A 20,256-nucleotide genomic window follows, 5' to 3' on the forward strand; every position below is an offset into this window, starting at 1 on the left:
ACTTTCTTTTTTGGCGGTTTCCCTCTTAGGTCTCAATATAGCCATGACAAGTCCTACGGACATTCTGAAGTTTCTGGACAAATCATAAAATCATAGAACCATAGAATAGTTTGCGTTGGAAGGGACTTTAAAGATCATCCCGTTTAACAACCCTGCCAGGGGCATGAACAGGTCCCATTAGATTCTTCCTTCTGTCTAGTCTAAATCTGCCTCTCTCCAGTTTATACTTATTGGCCCCTAGTCCAATCACTACAAGCCTTTGTAAACAGTCCCTCCCCAGCTTTCTTGTAGGCCCCTTTCAGGTACTGGAAGATCTCCTTGGAGCCTTCTCTTCTCCAGGATGAACAACCCCAAGTTCAGCTCCAGCTGCACCTCGGTCTTCCTGACCTCTACACAACCAGGCAGTGTCCCTATACACTTCTCAGGTTCCCTGTCCCTGCTTGCACTGCCTGTGAAGTCCCCTCTTGGTCTTCAGTTTGACCACCAGATCTCGACTCAACCACACTGGTCTCCTCCTTTTCCTGCCTGATTTCCTACATATGGGGATTGAGCGCTCTTGTGCTTCATGGAAAGCATTCTTAAATATTTGCCAGCTCTACTCCCTTGTCCCTGAGGACCATGTCTCAGGAGGCCCTACTGAGTAACTCCTTGAAGAGCTGGAAGTCTGCTTTCCTGAAATTTAGGGTCCTGACTATACTCTTCACCTGTCCCATATTCCTCAGGACCTCGAACTCCACCAGCGTGTGATCACTGCAGCCCACGCTGCCTCTGATGTTGATGTCACTGATGAGCTGTCTTATACTGGTGACCATCAGGTCCGATATTGCATTCCCTCGGGTGGGGTCTCTATTAGCTAGATTAAGAAATTATCTTCAATTCACTCCAGGAGTCTGCTGGATCACCTAGAGCCTGCTATGCTATTTTTCCAGCATATGTCAGGGTGGCTAAAGTCCCCCAGTACGACGAGAGCTTGCGAGTGTGAAGCCTCCTGTAGCTGGAGGAAGAAGGCTTCATTGGTTGGCTCCCAGGTAGCCAGTAGTATACACCAACCACAAGGTTCCCATTAGTTCCTCACTCTTTTATTCTGACCCACAAGCTTTCAACCTGTTCGTGGCTACTCTTTAATGACAGCTCTTCACACCCTATCCCTTTCCTGAGATGGAGGGCAACACTTCCAGCCCTTCTTCCCGGTCTGTCCCTTCTGAACAGCCTTGTAGCTATCAATAGCCACACTCCAGTCATGGGATTCCCACCAAGTTTCCGTGATGGCCACTACATCACAGCTTTCTAGTAGCACGGTAGTTTCCAGCTCCTCCTGCATGTTACCCAAACTTTGTGAATTTGTATAGAGGCACTTTAGCTGGGCTGTTGGTCGCATCGCTTTCTTAGTGCACCCTTTAAAACCTGTAAAGTGTTTTGGAGAAGTTTCTTCCCCAACACTTACTACCTCACGAGCCTCCCACTCATCTCCACAGGACTTCGGCTGCGTCACGACATCCCCAGCATGCCCCTGGACAGCAAGTGGAGGGCCCACACCAGCATCCCATTCCTCCAGCCATTGTGTGTCCTCCCGCTGCTTGTCACAGGCAAGCCTGATATTATCGCCCTCTCCCTCCACATCTAGTTTAAAGCCCTATCTACGAGCTCCACAAGCTGCTGGACAAAGACTCTCCTGCCTCTTTGAGAACGGTAGCTCCCATCTGATACTTGTAATCCTGGTGCTGTGTAGGCCATCCCATTGTCGAGAACCCCAAAGCTGTTGTGGTGACACCAGACACGAAGCCATGTATTAATAGACTGGGCCCATCTGAGCCTTACAATGTCACCACCTGTAACTGGAAGGAGGGAACAAAAAATCACTTGGGCCCCAGTTTCCCTCACTAGCTGTCCCAAGGCCCTAAAATCTCTTTTAATCCCCCTTGGGCTACATACTGCGTCTTCATCTTCTCCCACATGGAGCAGCCGTAACGGGTAGTAGTCTGAGGGCCTCACCAGGCTGGCAAGTTTCCTTACCCAGGTACCTGGGAGGCAGCAGACTTCTCTCTAAGTAGAGTCTGCACAACATACTGGATCCTACGATTTCATAATCATCATCATAACACTATTTTTGTAAGATACATGCAGCGAACATACCAAACAAATAGCACTGAGTTAATGAGATCCTACTGATAGTGTTCAGCACTTCTCTAAATCTTGCATCCTGTTACCATATTACAGTTCACAGAAAAAGAAAGATCTGGAGATCCTTCTGGAGTTCTGCTGCCAAACTCAAAGGTATATGGAAAAGATTTCAATCTATCAAGTCATTTCTTGCCTTTATGCTGCAGTTATCTTCAAAGTCTTTGAGATTAGCCAATTCTTCAAAGAACTATGTATAAGAATCCCCAAAGACTATAATAAAACTCAAATAGTTTCTCAAATAATTTCTCAAATAATTTCTACTCTGTTCAAAAGGACTTATGTCCATGAGAAATAATCTTAACTATGGATGAAGTAAGAAGCCAGGCCTATTTATGAGGGGCTACACCCCCACCCAGCAGGAGTCACAAGCAGAGCTCTCTTATTTTACAAACCTTTCCAGGACTGGTCATAGAAAACTTGATGTTAACCCATTCATTTTCTTTTCAAGGTCAGGATTAATTTTTCATCACTAATTTTAAGATAACAATTGGTGTAACTCTTAAGTATTGAGGAGATGTCTGGTTTGTGTTAGTAACAGGGCTCCTAGTCCTTTATGCCACATACCAACAACTTCTCTTTCCTTTGGCTAAGTTGTACTTTATATCACACATTTTCTTGCTCAAGTATATAGTTATTTGTTGTGTAACTGGTGAAACTATGCTTTAGTACTGGAGATTTGACGTGGTGACATAACCTGCTATAACCTGCTATTTCAGTAGCTCAGTGAATGGCAAAGTTAAGAGCCAGAATTTTTATTTCTAAAAACTGTAAAATTCACACAGTCTCTACCAGAATAACTTATTTAGTTTCTTAGCAAAAAATATTACATCTATTTCTAAAAAGCTTTTATGGTGAAGCTGGATGGTTCTAAGACCCATTTGGAAAAAAAAAATTATATATTTTTAGTATAGTAAAATAAAAATAATTCAAATTACATCCAGTCACAAACTGATATGCAAAAATATTCTTCAGTCAGAATCAAAATGTGCTACATAGTTAGAGTTTCTTTTCAGGATGACAGCCCATAGCTTTGGTTCCTGTGTGTTCTGATAGAGCATAAGGTTCAAATCCTGCTCCTATTGAAGTCAATGACAAAACTTCCATTGACTTCACTGGTGCAGGACCAGACCCTAAGCAACACAGCTAACATCTGCTTTCTTGCTTTCCCTCTTATATTTTTTTATCTTGCTTTCTTTCTTATCTTTCAGTGAAAAATGTTAGAACAAACTATAAATAAATATTAGAAAAAAATTATTAACAATTGGCTATTCTGGGCTAAGTTCTCTTATAAAACATACTGCTTGTCATTTCAAATTTATGGATATATCTTTATATTCTCTATATGCACACAAAATATGATTAAAACTGTCAAATATCATACATGCCATACCATATTATATCCTATATAGATGATTCCTTCTTTCTGAAAATCATAGAAAAATTAACATTTATCAGTCTTACAATAATGCCCCAAACTAGCAATTCTATAGTATGTCTATAACCTTGTGGATTACACTGTATAATATATGACCTGGTATGGTCAGTGAATGAACAAACTGCTTTCCCTGATCTGATAGTATTTTCTATAAAGAGACTGGAATTCTTACGAAGTTTTTATGCATCAGTTTAATTGAGGCATAAATTGAGTTACCACCTGAATATATCAAAATATCTGTGATATTAGCCCAGGGTAATGTGATTGCAGATCAACAAGTAGTCTTAGCTTGGCAGAAATAACCCAAACCAGTTTTTAAATGCACTGAAAAGACATGCAAAAAAAATAGAATAATAATAACTACCACATGTAATTAATTCCTGCTCTAGTTTTACCCTTCTCAGCTGGTGGCCAGGGAGTATAGAACACTAACAGAACTATGCTGTCTGCCTGCTGGTCTAGAAAAAAGTAAAACCCGATTAAAATATATCCTAACTATTGCTAAGAATAAGCACTAACATCTTTGTAGCTCTCATTAAATAAACTAAGCAAAATGGTAACCCAAGGTACAACTATAATAACTTACATGTTTCTAAAAAACACACCTTAATGAAAAGCAATTAGGGAATAACAGTTTTGAAAAGTGACTTTCTATATAAAATATTTATCTCAGCACAACAGGTAGAACATTTTTGGTAAAAAGAAAAGAAAAACAATAGTTTTATAATCTGAATTCTTTTTACACGAAGCATTGGTTTTAATATATATACACAAGTTGTAACCATATCAATGTGGGAAAGCTAATCTACATTTGAAGGCTAGAAGATGAAGCTCAAAAAGTAGAGTCACTAGCAGGAAATGTCAAATGAAATCCTAAGCTAAATGAAGTCCATTAAAATGAGAAAACAGAGAAGTAATGTGAAGTTAAACGCTGAAGCCATTTGTAATAAGCTGTCATGTGATGCCAGAAATGAATATTGGATGGAAAGCATAGATGAAGGTAGATTAAAACAACTTTGTGGCAGAATGGGAAGATATCAAAACGGTCTGAGGAAAAAGCAGATGTGGGAATAGGACTAGAAGGGTGAGGTCAAAGCAACGCGGAAAGCCACAGGCATAAATCTTCTTGATTGCTGCCTCTGTTGGGGGACAGCTCATTGCTGAAAAAAAAGTTAGGTTTAAGTGAGACTGACAGGGAAAAGGAAACAAATAGATGGTCAACAGTGCAGAGACGATGAAAGAGAAGACTTTAAAAAATGAGGAGAGATAATTGAGAGCTGGGGAAAATGTGAAGAGGAGCACAAAAGTGAAAAATTATTAGCAGCAACAACAAAAGAAGAATGTAGAGCAGGGGACAAGGCAAAGTATCTTCCTTGTTTTAAACTGTGAATTTTGGGATTAGCTTCCTGTAGGAAAAGGTCTGAAAATTGAACTCTGAGACATAAAAAAAAAGAAAAGCAAATCAACATATACAAAATAAATTGTTACTAAAAACATTCTTAAGAGTAAGTCTTGATTATGGAACTGAATCAGGGTTCTTTAACCACTTCAAATTGTCACTATTAAGTGCATCTGAAAGCACAGCATGACCTGTAAGTGCTGTGGGGCACCTTGCTCTTGCTGCGAAGAAGCAGCAAGCATTAGCACGTGCTCCCTGCATAAGAACAGAGAGAACATTTGGGAACACTGATTAGTATTACATTTTAACTTTTGTTCGTCATGTTTAGTTACAGTAATAAGTCATGATGATTTCCCTTGGATATGATTTTTGTCTTTCCAATGACTACACAGACAATTCAAACTGGCTCAGGACAAATACTTAAATTTTCTCAAACCTTGATAAATGTTAGGATTCACTCAACCTATCTTAAGTTTTCACAGTCAGACTAGGTTGGGTGAATATCACCCTTTAACAGAGATCAGTCCATTGTCTATTCAGATAAATTCCAGAGGAAAGGATGTGACAAGATAGTCTTAAAACCACACTATTTTTGGAAAAGTGTCAATAGAAAAAAATATACAGTTGTTATTGAAACATTTTTTAAAGGTTTGAAAGAGCAAAAATGCCAAAATCTAACAAATATTCATCTGCTATGAAACCTACCCAATTACATTAACCTTTTGAGTGTTGTATGGAAAAAAAGTAGAATTTGGAAAGGAATTTGATGAACCAAAAGGAACTATAAGCACCATTGAAAGGTGAATATCTTATTACAGAAGTGGTAAATTTTGTCTTTGGTAAACAACCATTCAATAAGTTTGCAAAGGCAGTGTTTGTCAGCTGTTTGCCAGCTGCAGCTCTTCAGTACATTCACCTATTGTGAGCAGAGCTCAGTCACATTTAAATGTGAATTCTACAAGGATGCAGGGGTTCACATAGATCAGCTGGCAATACTGGGATGACATGCTGTATTCTTTATATGATGCTGGATAGGCAAGATATGAAACAAGATGGTTTACTCCAGAGAGACTTAGTGCACTTAATCTTTTACCTCAGATTCTAGCTCAGTGCTTTCATGTTTTTGTCAAAGAAACAACACAAAGCAAAACAAAAAGCCTCATAGTTCTTGGCTGTCGCATAAAAAAAATGCCGTATGATAACTGATAGCCTAGTCACAAAGTCTTTTTAATACAAGAAATGAATAGAGATGCGTCACATGTATATATGTGAGCAATGTGAAACGCTACCCACCCACTTGCAGTCATTTTATTGTGTTATTTTCACAAATACAAATAGTTTTTTATCAATCACCTGGTTCTTTTCCATTACATGCTGTCTTTGTCTCATCAGAAGCTTGTTATAGGTGGGTGAAGGAACACTGAATGTACTCCATAACCCCATTCTTTTATCAATAATTTCCTGTTACCATTACACAAGGATTTGAATTTTGTGAACATGGCCACAAAGGATCAATTCAATTAAACCAAAACTACAAAGGAAAAAGCTCACTGCAAGCCTCTCTGCAACCGATGAACCCAGTAATTATATATAGCCACCTATTGTGCTAGCATAATAACATGTGAAGAAGGTTTAGTTAGACACATTTACACACATGAAAAGCAATATGGGCACAGAAAAAGTCATTTTTGCCAGAAGTATAGAACAGTCACACAGTAACAAATGAGAGCTGCATGAATCCTAGTTTACTTGGCTATAAATAAATCCAACGTTTTCTTTCTCTCCATGGTAAAATAAAATAGGAGCACAGAAGCATAACAGTCTCCTTTGAGCAACCAGTCTCTTTCTGTTCAATTATAGTCATCAATCTGTTCCACCTAAAATATTTTCCTCCTTGAGAAACCAAAGAAATCAGTATTAGGATCCAAAACATACTGTTGCAAAAATAATGTAAAAAAGGTCTTTCCTTTTGGTGAATACATCTGTTCTGAAAGCCTGTTTTTTCTTTAACAAGAGTTTTGTAATTCAGGTGAAAAAAAACCCTGCATTTATATGGCACTTTTGATCAGAAAATCATGAATAGCTTGGTAAGGAAAGGTAAGGGTTACCTTCATTTCACAGACAGAGAAAACTGCAACAAAGAGAGCTTAAAGCCATCTTTCTTCCCCAAAAAATCTGTTTCCTATGTATGTTCTTTTTAGATGCTCAACTGGAAGCCTTTCCAAAGTGAAAATACTAGATTCAGTAGCACTGGGAAAAGCTTGTTTGTGCATAATCCCACAGCAAACTGGAAAGCAGGGAAGGAATAGAGTGAGATCTCCTGCTTCCTGCTGCATGCTCTCAAAAAACTTATCTAGGAGTGTGGAAGTTCTTCCATTACCTGAAATCACTAGGTAACATCTAGATGTTGTCTCTAACATATATGCAAGCTATAGTTTCACTAACACCTCTGGGCTTGATGGAAGGATCATTTTATAAAACCATATAGCTTGAGTTACTTATTAGCTAAAATGAGATAACCTTATCATCTTCCAGCCTGAAAACCACTGTAAATCTATGGCTATGAGAACACAAAAATTAACCTTAATTATTTATCTTGGGGATGACACAACAACTTTCTGATTAAGGCTTTTTCATCTTTGTGAGATATAATACTAACCACCAAATTGTCCTGTCTCTTTCTTTCACCCTGTGTGCCACTGAACCACCAAAGCACGTAACTAAAGCCAATTTGATTTAGTTAAACAGGAAAAAGACCAAATCCCCTTCTTCAGGTTGTAGTTCTGAATAGACATCTACAGAGAGCAGAACATTGTCCATCTCTGTGTATTTGAAGAATTATTTCAAAGATTAAAATTAAGGTGCCAAAATAATACAATCTGTGGTGCAAATATAGTTTCAGGGTAAGTTCTCTGTGCTCAAAATCTCATCATGAAGTCCAAAAACTGAACACAGAGACCAATTGTTTCAGTCACAGGATGGTTCCAAAATAATATAAAATGTGCATTTTGTATCCAGGAAAGTGCTATGGGGAAATTAAATACCTCTTAAATATTCCAGCCTAACTTTAAACAGGTATATAAACTATCCTAGGCTTAGGGGAGAGGGAGTGAAGGGTTTGAAATAAATTTCTTGTTTGGTTGGTTTTTGTTTGTTTGGTTTTTTTTGAGATTACCATCTTTAGAGCAGAAAATAACTAGTTTTTCCTTCTTGTTCATTGTCCCTGTATGGTGAGATTTGTCCTCAGTTCAAAGCATTAGCACAGGGGATCATTTCTACTGCACTAAAAAAGAATAGCTTGATCATAGTCATTAATATTTCCTCCATAAATGTAAGCATGAAGTATCCTTTAAAACACTGGTTAGCTGTTCTTACAGCAAGCATCAGTTATTCTCTTCTTGCTTTTCTGCAAGTTACTACTTTGGAAGCCAGACCTTGCAATTCATGTTTGGTTTAAGATCTTTTGTTCTATGTATAAAAGGTTAATTTTACTATCCTCTCTTAAAGCCCGCAGTATGCTATCGTAGATTCAGAGGCCTATAATTTTTTTGCAACAGGAAACCTACCATTTCAGAAACCTAAATCAGAGGATTCTTTTTTTTTTTTTCCACTCAGCATGCAGATGACTAAAGCCCCTTTTCCCCTGGGGTGATACGCTAGTTTGATTTTATTTTCCCTGACATTTCACCTGTCAGATTATGGTAAGTAGAAGAAACAAAGAATAATCATCACATTCTCACTGAATCTCATGATCAAATATCTGGAAATATAAGATAAATTAGAAACATTTATCCTGAGGGAAAACATTAACACTAAAACCAGCATTAGATATCCATACCATCTTACAGTGACTTAGGACTACCATGAAGTTTTAAAAAATTCCAAAAGAAAGCCTGCATAGGATTGTAACATCAACTTTTTTTACCTTCAAAAACTAGAGAATGACTTACAGTGACGTAAGGAGAAAAAAAGTTGCAGAGTTCAGAAAATCTATTTAAAAATAAAGCTGTATGTCTTCTTCAAGTGTCTCACGAATGCTTTCTGAAAGCAATGTTCAGGCCAAGAAACAGGACAGGTTAATGTAAAATAGTATAAGCTCAGAATAACTAGTTGGCAAAGCAAAAAGATTAATGAGCCAGAACACACAAACATGCTCCTGATTTACTGCATCTGTAGTTTGCATGTTCCCAATTTCTCTCAGTCTCACAGTGTTGAGATTCATAAATGACGAACACTTACCTGCTTGACCGGTGGTAATACTGACAGCTGCAAAAAGCCTCTGGGAACGACTCAAGTCTGAAACACCATTCACAGCTTCAACTTCAAACGTGTAGTTAGCATGAGCTAGCAGGTCCATGACAGTGACATAGTTATCTACTAATCCAGTTTGCTGGGGCATATATCCAATGTTACTCCCACAGGGAACACATTCACCTTGCTCCCAGCTGCACCTCTTGCACAAAATGCGGTAGGTCACATCATTTCTTCCCCCGTTATCAGCAGGAGGACTCCACTCCAAACTCACGGTAGTCTGGTTGATATTGAAAATGAGGTTCTGTGGTGCTGATGGAGGTCCTACGTAACACACAAAAAAAGTCCAGAGTGATTGTACAGAACCACAGTGGGACATGTAGTTAGCATTTTAATTACTGAGAGAGAAAACAGTTCAAGCATTTTTCTTCACAGAAACATTTCATTATTTTTAGCATAAGCTGCAGAAGAGCTTCCTTGAACTCACTTGGTAAGAGCTTTATTTATTTTCCGTTAAGGCATCAGAATAACAATTGTCATATGTTTACTGCAACTGACTTTAGCCATTTCCATTCTGCGCAATTAAAAGGAGTGGTTAATGTACCTTAAAGCTGTGCTTTATGGTTTTCCCAAGTATTGGATTTGTTCATCACTTCAAAACATATTGTGCCAAATGCATCTAGTCCGTTAATATCAGCTCTGATGTGATTTACTGAAATATTTCAGGCTGCTTTGGATTTAGGAGACTTCCACTATTTGAACCACTAATCAGTGTAGGCTTGCCTATTTGCAGTTAGAAGGTTAAGCCAGATCAAATTACATTTCAATCAAAGCTCAGATCTGCACAGGTTACTTTTCGTTTTTCATGTTATTCATTTTGGTATTGCATCACATAAAGCACATTGTCTACAACAATTTTACAGCCATGGGAAAACCATGCCTGTATTCTATTTATTACAATAAGCAAAACACTTAACCTAACACGCAATGTTTTCTAATGTTACATCAAGCAAACATGAAAATTATATTTGTGCTGATATACACTGTCAACTTTTTTTTCCCCCTCTGCCTTTCGATTTCATTTACGGTTGTAAATGTACTTTTCAAATACAGGAAAAGCCAACTGAAACTACTAGCTGCAAGTAGCTGCACCTGGTTGGTTAAGCAACGTCCTTTACTATTAAATTCATGACTGACTCACTTGTGCATGCGACATATGGTGGATCAGAAGGTGCTCTATAATAGCTATCTTCACAATCGCATCTTGAAGATCCTTCCTTGTCAGAGAAGCTGTGATTAGGGCAGCGGGAGCACTGCAGATCTTGCGATGAGGATTTGTAGAACCCACGACCACAGGCTAAGGCAGAGCAAAACAAATTTAGGTTTAGATTTGCATGGAGTACTATTCTGATCTTTTATGTCTCTGTCATATGAGGTACACATTCCTGTACTGTCAACTACCCATTCTGTTATGTTAGTGCAAGTAAGATATTATGCTCACTTTTTTTTCCTTCAGTTGATGATTTTGTGGCATTTTTATGAGATCAGGGATATACTACAAATACTTCAGCAGCTGGCAGTACAGTATTTTAACACAGTGCCACAGAAACATAATGAGCATCTGCTTTTCACCAAAGAAGAGCACAATAATGGTGAGAAACAGCTGGATGCTTGCAATAGGCCTAAAAAGGGGGAAAATAGTATGGAGATGCTCTGCTCTAAGGCCACTGAAGTGTTTCTAGTATCTGAATTAGTTGATTTGGAATTAATGGAGTAAAGCTTACTCTTTCCTGATCTGTGAAACCTAAAGAAGCTGTAACCCAACAGTGAACCCTTATCCTGAGGAAAGAATGAGGCACGAACACTTGTTGGACAGACAATGCTGGTTGGAGCAAGCAGAAAGAGGAGGAGGGTAGAGAGCATAAGATGTGCAATTGGTTTATCCATTTTCACAGAGAGAGATAACTAAGCTGAAATGAATTTACTAAAACATTCAAGGGCAAGTTAAAAGATAGGTAATTGGAAATAGGAATACAAGATCATTTTGTACTTTGGTCTGCCTGCTGTGAATCCATGGAAATCAACGTGTTGTGTTCCAAAACTGATGTTTAGAAATATTTCTTTCAGCTAGTACCACATTTCCCCAAGCAGAAGCACCCATAAAACACACCTATAAGGACACTCCCAGGCAGAGAACTGCAACCTAGAAAGCTAGCTTAAGAATGGATAAACTATGAAAACTATATAAACTATGAAGAGGGGAAGTGGGGACAGGACAATGCTAAAACTAGAATAGATTAAGAGTCCATTTCAATACTAAGATTATGAGCAAATTCACAAACATTGCCAACACGAAAAACAGAGCACAAAAGTCCTCCAGAACTTTCTAATAATGCAGAGACTTTTTCAACCACACTATTTTATTCTTTTTTTCCAACCCTAACAGACAGTTTTAACCTTTTTAAGTCGTCACCTGTACGCAAAGAAAAGGGACAGTGGGTGAAACTTACACTGGGTATCAAAATACTAAAGCTAGTTAAATAGTCATTCTGAATTCAGAAAGAGAGAATTTACTTTGGTTATATTCATATTTGCTTGGATATCTTCTCAGAACAGAAATGCAAAGTATCCAAAGACACTGATATTTGGAACAGTAATTTCATTTATCTGGTACTGCAGTGATGGAAAGAGCATGAAAACAATAAGCTTTATCTAAATCTCACTGAAGTCAATGAGAAGTGCCTTTGACTTTAATAGTCTCTGGACTGGACCCTCAGCAGCTACAGTGGCATGACTTTTAATCTGATGAATGTCATGCACTGAGAGAAAAAAAATAGCAGCAATACTTAAGATAATAGAAGATTAAAGTTGATGAATTAGGTAAATCAACAGTGTATCACACCAGTATAGAATAATAGGAAATTCTGTCCCTCTGTTATTCTCTATCAAGGTACTAACTTTCAAAAGAAAAAAAAATGCCGAAAGGACAGAAATTGTCGTAACATTTAGTTTGTTATGCAGAAAAAAATCAGTGGATGGAGGCTGAATCATCTGGCAGAGAAAATTAGTATGCAAACCATGTAACCTTTGACTTTGACAAAGGGGCATAAGTTTGCATGAGAAGAAAATCTATCCCTGCTTGTAAAACATGCTATAATTTGATTCTACCACAGTAGCTGGTATATATGCTATTTAGAAAAGAGGACAGAAAGAATTTTGGAGAAACACTTTGGATAAACGTGAGACATGACTTCATAGTTGTGGCAAATTTAACTCAGAATTATGCCTTTACGCTTTAATTCAAGTGTGTTTCATAATTTCCTGACCAAAGAGTACAAAAGCTGAATTGCTTTGTATGCATGTACTTTAAAACATGTATTTAAGCTTCTGTCTGCTCTTTCCATAAGCACAATTGAAATGTAGCTAAATTTACCAAATAAAGTGTTTCCTGCCTTTCTTAAATAGTCATGTTCTTCTCATATCAAACAAAACATTGGACAAATTCACCAGGTCTTCCAGAACGCAGTCCTCAGTAAAGCAAAGAGCAACTTAAAAGCCAAAGATCCCTACTGCGTTTCCAGTCTGTCCTTCTCAGCAGGGAACATTACAAAGCAAAGATGCAGAGGGTATAATAGAGATTTCAGATAGAAATAACAAAACCTAAAAAGAAAATTTTCTTTTTTTTTTATATGACTTGATCAAGACATTTATATACTTAGTCACTTCTTATTAGAGTTCAAAGGATCTCAATGTCTGTGACTAGTTTATATGACTGAAATTCACTTACTCTCCCACAAAACATACCACAGGCGGCAGGTTTAAGCACTCATACCATGCTACTATTCCACTGGCTTTTTTTCTAGTAAGAGGCCTGTGATGACATGTAATAGCCATGCCTTATACACCCCATAAAGACAAGGGGCAGAATATTCCAGCATTGAAATTTTTAGCAGTACAAAACCAGCGCTTTTAAAAAGGATTTTTAAAAACTTAATAGTTCTTTAGAGTGACGGGTACACAGGAGTACACACCATAAGGAAAAATACTCATTGGAGGAATACGACTAAATTATTTTCCCATTTTTATTAATTAATTTATATTTGTCACGAAAAAATTGGGTTTTTTCAGCCTAGCAGTGGAATACTTTTATTGTTCAAAAACTGGAGGCTATAAATCTTTATCTGTTTTTAAGATATATTATTGTTTCTTGCTGAGAAACTTACAACTGAAAACTCTACCAAGACCAAGTGTTGCATGAACTGCTTATAAAGGTGTGATAACACACCAGTGAGCTATTACAGGTCATAGATGGGAAAAAAAAAATCCAAAAATACTCTTTTGACTCTTCTTTTTTACCCCCCTTTTGTCCTAACTTGCCAAATTGCCAGAGCTTTTTATATTACAAGTATTTTAAATACATTGTTTTGTTGTACACTATTTTAAATATACCCTTTTTGACCCAATTTAGTTCTTTATGTAATACTTTTAAGATCACAGGGGCAGGTGGTACAAAATGCCCACTTCCACTACCTCCATAAGAAACATTCAAAAAATGCTAATCGTAAAAAATACCCCACATTAGGCAAACATTACTGGGAGCTTTGTACATGCAAATCTAAGGTTGATAAATACAGGTACTGTTTCACTGAAGTATCTCACGGCAAAGCTTGAGGCAACCCAAATTGCCTATGATCATATCCCTTTTAATATTAACACTCATTAGTGCAGGACAGTACTCATCAGCAGCACTTCTTCCCTACAAAGGGAGTCTATATATATATGAAGTTGATATATATATGAAGGGAGATAAGCAGGAAAGGTAGCGAGGCAGCACTCTGATACTGTAGCCATAATCTTCATTGTTGTTGATCTGAGTAAAATGTGAACTCATTTGATGTTCCTCAAGCAAGTTGAGATCCAAGAGTAGTGTTGCTAATGAAGGTCTTCTGGGGTACTGGAAAAGACAAGGAGTGTGCGGGCAAGGGAAGAAAGCCAGCACAAAATAAATACACTTCCATTTACTGTGGTGTGTCATTTACAGTTGCTCATTTAATAGAACAGCTCTTCCCAGATGAAGCTTCCATTTTGTTCAAACAGCTGTTCTAACATCTTATCCTTTCCAGGAAAGGGTTTCATACCAACACCAGACAGCTTTACTGACAGGAGAAAATCACAGATAACACCTACCAGGCACACCTAAACCAGTCTTCAAATAATGCAAAAATTAGTTGCTAATCCCCCATACACTACAAAATCAACAATAAATACAGAAGAAAGCTATGCTTCAGCCAAGGCACGAGTATTTGATTAACATCTACGCCCTACAGCCATTACGAGCTGACCATCAGCAACCCTCCTACCCCCCACCCTCCCAAGCTGCAGTCCCTTGGATTTATGTAGTTGTCTGCAATAGCCATGGCTGCTCCTCAGTCTTCCCACCTCCTCAGCAAAGCAAAGAGGATTCTCTTGTAAGGAAGCTGGCAGAATTCCACTGTGAAATACAAAGATGATGCAAGTAGCCCTCAGATGAGAGAACCTCCTTATGCCATGGAGCTGTGGTTTGAAACTGTGTGGGGCATCGTTGTTTCATGTTTAAACTCCCTTGCCTGGAATTCCTAGATAAACTGGTATAGTATTCTGTCTGTATGCAATGGAAGACCCTGGTGAAGTGGACACTAACAGTCTTACTTGGCTTGGACTAATTTGCTTTCTTGTACATCCAGTAGCACTTAGCTGTAAAAAGCACATTATTGTGACAGTAGGGTCTGGTACATGGCTGGACAAGGTTGCAGTGTCAGTGCACAATATTCACTCAAATACTTTTATCATATGCCACCACAGTCCGTGCAATCACAAACAACTTGACCCAATGTGCTTAGTATCATTTAAGGGCCTATACAAATACTGTAAATGGTAGAATATCACAAACCCACAAGTAAATAGTGAGAAATTAACGCACACTACTAAGAACTATGATGCCACATCTGTGGCAAAACAAGGCATTAACTGTTGTAACTAGAGATGCTGACTGAAGCTTATGTAGAAAAATAGCAGCTTCTGTTCTGTGAGCTCATCATATGCCTTAGTGGCATGGTACAGATCAAATTATGCATATTTTTCTTTTCATATTTATAACAAAAAAAAAATCCAAGAAACTCTGAAAGGGGGAATAAAGGCAGATGTAGAAAGCAGCAAACAGAAGTCTGGAGTCCCACTTGTGGGACAGGAAAAAGGAAAAAAGGAGCATGCTAAGTACTGTTCATTTTTATCTAATCTTTCCTACTGTAAACACTAGGGAGATTCATTTTGCTTCTAGGAGAGCAAGGGAACTTAAATTGGGAGGGCTGATGGAAATATGGTGACGGCTATGAGTAATGTGTAACAGTTGATGTTTATATAACCAAAGGAGAAAGAGTAAACAGTTGTAGGGAAATGACACATTAATCAAGAAAATTATTTGCTACTACAATAACACAAATAAATAAAAAAAGAAATCTCCGTTTGTAGAAGTGCAAGTCTTCCAGGTGGAGTATAAGCTTAAGATTGAAAGGGCACACAATTGTTTCAGTATGTTAGACACTTGATTGAACATAGCTTTTGACAATAAATTTTGAGTTTATATGAAAATAATGAATTGATGAGTTGCAAGGGGGCTACACCAAATACCATTTGATCTCATCATAAAAAGTAGACTGGCGTGAGGTGAGAAAAATAAAGATGACATACAGTGCTGGCAGAGCAAAACAGCTTTTCTGTTTATTCTTGTTTGTTCACCATTCCCAGAGTTTGTCACCATGAGTAAGTTCTACTGCTGTACATGCCATAGTTTCATGCACACTAAAGTACATGAAACTAATATATAAAAAAAAAAATTACTTATTCACAATCAGTGTCAAGAATGGTAAAGAAATAATCACAGAGTTTCAACAACAGTGTGTTACTTAGGAACTTGGGGTAACAACCTGGTCCCACTGAAAACCACAAAAGACTACTCACATTGCGAGAACTCAGATTTTCCCTTGGCTTCCTCCCTCCTCTTCACTTGAATAAAGCTGATTAGATGTTAAAGTGACCCTATACAAAATATTTTTTTCCTGCAGATGGTGGTTGGATTTGGTTTATATTTGTGTGGACATAAGCCTCCATGCTTGTGATTTGTTTTGCATTATGCTAATCAATTTCCTAGCTTTTTACCCTCCTCACGCCTGCAAACATTGAAGGCAATTCAGCTTACCTCCTTTTCATAGAAATTATGTATACAAAAGGAGTTTGTGCAGATGTTTCCTGGATGAAGTTATGCAGCTGCAAAGACTTTATTAATTATAAAACACAAAATGAATTGATCTGTAATTGAAACTCTCTGGGGCTCTGATACATTTGAAAATTAATATACACATATGTACAGTCAGGACATAGATGGATGCTATTAGATTACTTATTACAGATGGATATTTTAGCTAATGGAGAAAAAAGGCTGGTCTTTCTCCACTGGAGCTTGCAAATATTTGCTTCATATTAATGTCTATGGTTCCATAACTCGGGACTGAAAGCACAGCTTGCAGAAACGGCACTCCCACTGCTAGTGTTGCTGACCTCATCTACGATGGACAGGTCCAGAATCTTTATTTTAATCCTATTGACAGTGCCTCAGTGGGAGTAATTATAACAGTCGGTCACAAATCCAGACCTCCTGTCACTTATATATTAGGGTTCTTCACAACGCAAAATGAGCAGCAGACAAGGAGGATGAAAGCAACATGGGGTAGTGATTATAGCAAGATTTGTCAACCACCCTCTGTATTAACCTGCTACAAACATATGACAATTTGGCATGGGAGATACCAGAAATACAAAATGTTTAATCTTCCACAGTATCAAAAGTAGAATTTTGAAAATAATTGGGGGGTGTGGGGTGGGGGAAGTGGTGTTCTCTTATAAGAGAGTTGGCTGGTAGATCACATCAGCCACAGCCACTTTTTAGCCAAACTGTCTGAAAAGTTTAGATAAACTGAAAGCAGAACATTATAAAATATTTTCCAAATGTGGATTTCAGTGTGAAATATTAGACACAAGAAATACAGTAACAAAAGGAAACTTCATAACCTCTGATCCCCCTTTCTAATAATTTGTGTATGTTCAAGTCATGACTATGTTTGAAACTGTAAATTACTTTTATCGTGAGAGATGGCATCTGTTATGCCTTCTCTGTCACCTAATACATATTGTTTTATAAGAAGCTTAGACTACAGCATTTTATTTTACTAACTACTATGCAATGATAAACATCTAGCTGGAAAAAGACGTTTATTTAAGCTTGATTTTTAAACTGCATAGCATCTAAAGATTATTCATGTTTCAGCCAAGGAATTATGTTGTATGTTTAGCCAGAGTAAACTTAAGACACTAAATGGAGCCTCAGCTATAGTGTGAATGACATATCTAAATAGGGTTGTGCTGTGGCTGCAAACCATCATCCAGCGAATGCTTGCTGTTGCCTGTCAGGAATCTCTCAGACCTCGTATTCATTTCCCAAGTCTAATATGCCCTTGTTGTTCTAAGTCCTGCTGATGTCTTTTGAGAGAGATTCACATAACGCTCTTCACACAAATAGAGATCCATAAATAGAATGTTTTCTAAGTAATTGTATCTTATTCAGAATTTTCCACCAAATGAAGTCTTTACGTCTTTACAAATGTGCTTAAAAAATTACTGTGTGTGTCATCACATGTGCCTTTTTAACTTCCCTAGATGCAAATAAACGCAGGTATGAAGAAATACTCTCTAGTGTTTTCCTGACTTATTTATACACAAGGACAAAGTAATCAAGTTGAAGAATACATCCCACAAATCAAATATCCTATGTCACTATACTGTAACAGCAAAACTACTTTGAATCTAGTCAGGACCCTAAATTTCAGGAAAGCAGACTTCCAGCTCCTTAAGGAGTTAGTCAGTAGAACCCCCTGGGACATGGTCCTTAGAGACAAGGGAGCAGAACAGAGCTGGCAAATATTTAAGGATGCTTTCCATAAAGCATAAGAGTGCTTGGTCCCCAAATGTTAGAAATTGGGCAGGGAAGGGAAGAGACCAGTACAGCTGAGTAGAGACCTGATGGTCAAATTGAAGACCAAGAGGGAACTGCACAGGCAGTCCGAAAAAGGACAGTTAAACTGAGAAGAATACAGGGACTCTGCCTAGTTGTGTAGGCATGGGGTCAGGAAGGCCAAGGGCAGCTAGAGCTGAAGTTAGCAAGGGATGCAAAGACCAACAAGAAGGGCTTCTGTAGGTACGTCAATCAGAAAAGGATGATTAAAGAGAACATACCCCCACTGATGGCTGAAAATGGTGACCTCATATCAACCAATGAGAAGAAGGCTGAGGTACTTAAAGTTTTTGCCTCAGTCTTCACTGACAACTGCTCTCCTCACCCCTCCTGGGTCACAGGACAACAAGATGGTGACCAGGGGGGTAAACCCCCTGCCACTGTAGAGGATGAACAGGTTTGTGACCACCTAAGGAACCTGAACGTATAGAAGTCTATAGGACCTGATAAGACGCATCCCAGAATCTTGAGGGAATTGGCCAGTGTGATTGCCTAGCCAATCTCCATGACATTTGAAAAGTCATGGCAGTCAGGAGAAGTCCCTGGTGACTGGAAGAAGGGTAACGTTGTGCCCATTTTTCAAAAGGGTAGAGAAGATGGCCCTGAGAACTACCGACCTGTCGGCCTCACCTCTGTGCCTGGGAAGATCATGGAAAGGATCCTCCTAGAAGCTATCCTAAACCACATGGAGGACAGGGAAGTGATTAATGGCAGCCAGCATGGCTTCACCAAGGGCAAGACCTGCCTAACCAACCTAGTGGCTTTCTATGATGGGGTAACCACAGCAGTGGACATGGGAAAACCAACAGATATAATCTATCTGGACTTCTGTAAAGCCTTTCACATGGTCCCCCACAACATCCTTCTCTCTAAATCATAGAGATTTAATGTGTGGACTATTCGGTGGATAAGAAATTGCTTGGATGGTCACATGTAGACAGTAGTGGTCAAGGGCTCGATGTCCACATGGAGATCTGTGACAAGTGCTGTCCTTCAGGGATCCGCACTGGGAGCAGTGCTGTTTAATATCTTCATCAATAATATAGACAGCAAGATTGAGTGCACCCTCAGCAACTTTGCAGATGACATCAAGCTGAGTGGTGCAGTTGTCACACCGGAAGGACAGGATGTCATGCAGAGGGACCTGGAGAAATGGGTCTGTGTTAACCTCCTGAGGTTCAACAAGGCCAAGTGCAAGGTCCTACACCTGGGTCAGGGCAATCCACAGTTTCAACACTGGATTGGGGGATCATGCAATTAGGAGCAGCCCTGCAGAGAAGGACTTAGGGGTGCTCATTGATGAGAAGCTCAACACGAGCCAGCAACGTGCGCTTGAAGGCCACCATATCAGCCCAGAAGGCCAACCATATCCTGGGCTTCATCAACAGAATTGTAGCCAGCAGGTTGAAGGAGGTGATTCTCCCCATTCCACTCCACTCGTGTGAGACCTCATCTGGAGTATTGTGTCCAGTTCTGGAATCCCCAATATAATAAGGATATGGAACTGCTGGAACAGGTTCAGAGGAGGGCTACAAGGATGATCAGAGGGCTGGAATATTTCTGCTATGAGGAGAGGCTGAGGGAGTTGGGCTTCTTCAGCCTGGAGAAGAGAAGACTCTGCAGAGACCTTATAACCGCCTTCCACTACCTGAAAGGGGCTGCAAGAAAGCTGGAGAGGGACTTTTTACAAAGGCTTGTAGTGATAGGACAAGGGGGAATGGCTATAAATTGGAAAGGGGAAGATTTAGATTAGACATTAGGAAGAAATGTGGATGGTGAGCCACTGGAACAGCTTGCCCAAGGAAGCTATGGATACCCCCTCCCTGGAAGTGTTCAAGGCCAGGTCGGATGGGGCTTTGGGCAGCCTGATCCAGTGGGAAGGTGTCC

General features: G+C 38.8%; 1 protein-coding gene across 6 annotated transcripts in view; it reads right to left on the reverse strand.

The window, feature by feature from the left end:
• The window catches only part of EPHA7 (EPH receptor A7), a 165,680-nt gene that overhangs the window by 99,511 nt on the left and 45,913 nt on the right, over window positions 1-20,256 (reverse strand). For all 6 annotated transcript variants that reach the window (XR_008449082.1, XM_054062171.1, XM_009556823.2 and 3 more), the window contains exons 4-5: window positions 10,468-10,623; window positions 9,255-9,590 (exon numbers count right to left, since the gene is read on the reverse strand). Coding sequence is in view for 5 of the 6 variants with exons in the window: in XM_054062171.1 (XP_053918146.1) it covers window positions 9,255-9,590; window positions 10,468-10,623 (492 nt within the window). In the remaining variant the exon portion in view is untranslated. The remainder of the gene's footprint in view (window positions 1-9,254; window positions 9,591-10,467; window positions 10,624-20,256) is intronic.

Source organism: Cuculus canorus, chromosome 3 (assembly GCF_017976375.1).
Source record: "Cuculus canorus isolate bCucCan1 chromosome 3, bCucCan1.pri, whole genome shotgun sequence".
In the NCBI taxonomy this organism is placed as follows: domain Eukaryota; kingdom Metazoa; phylum Chordata; class Aves; order Cuculiformes; family Cuculidae; genus Cuculus; species Cuculus canorus.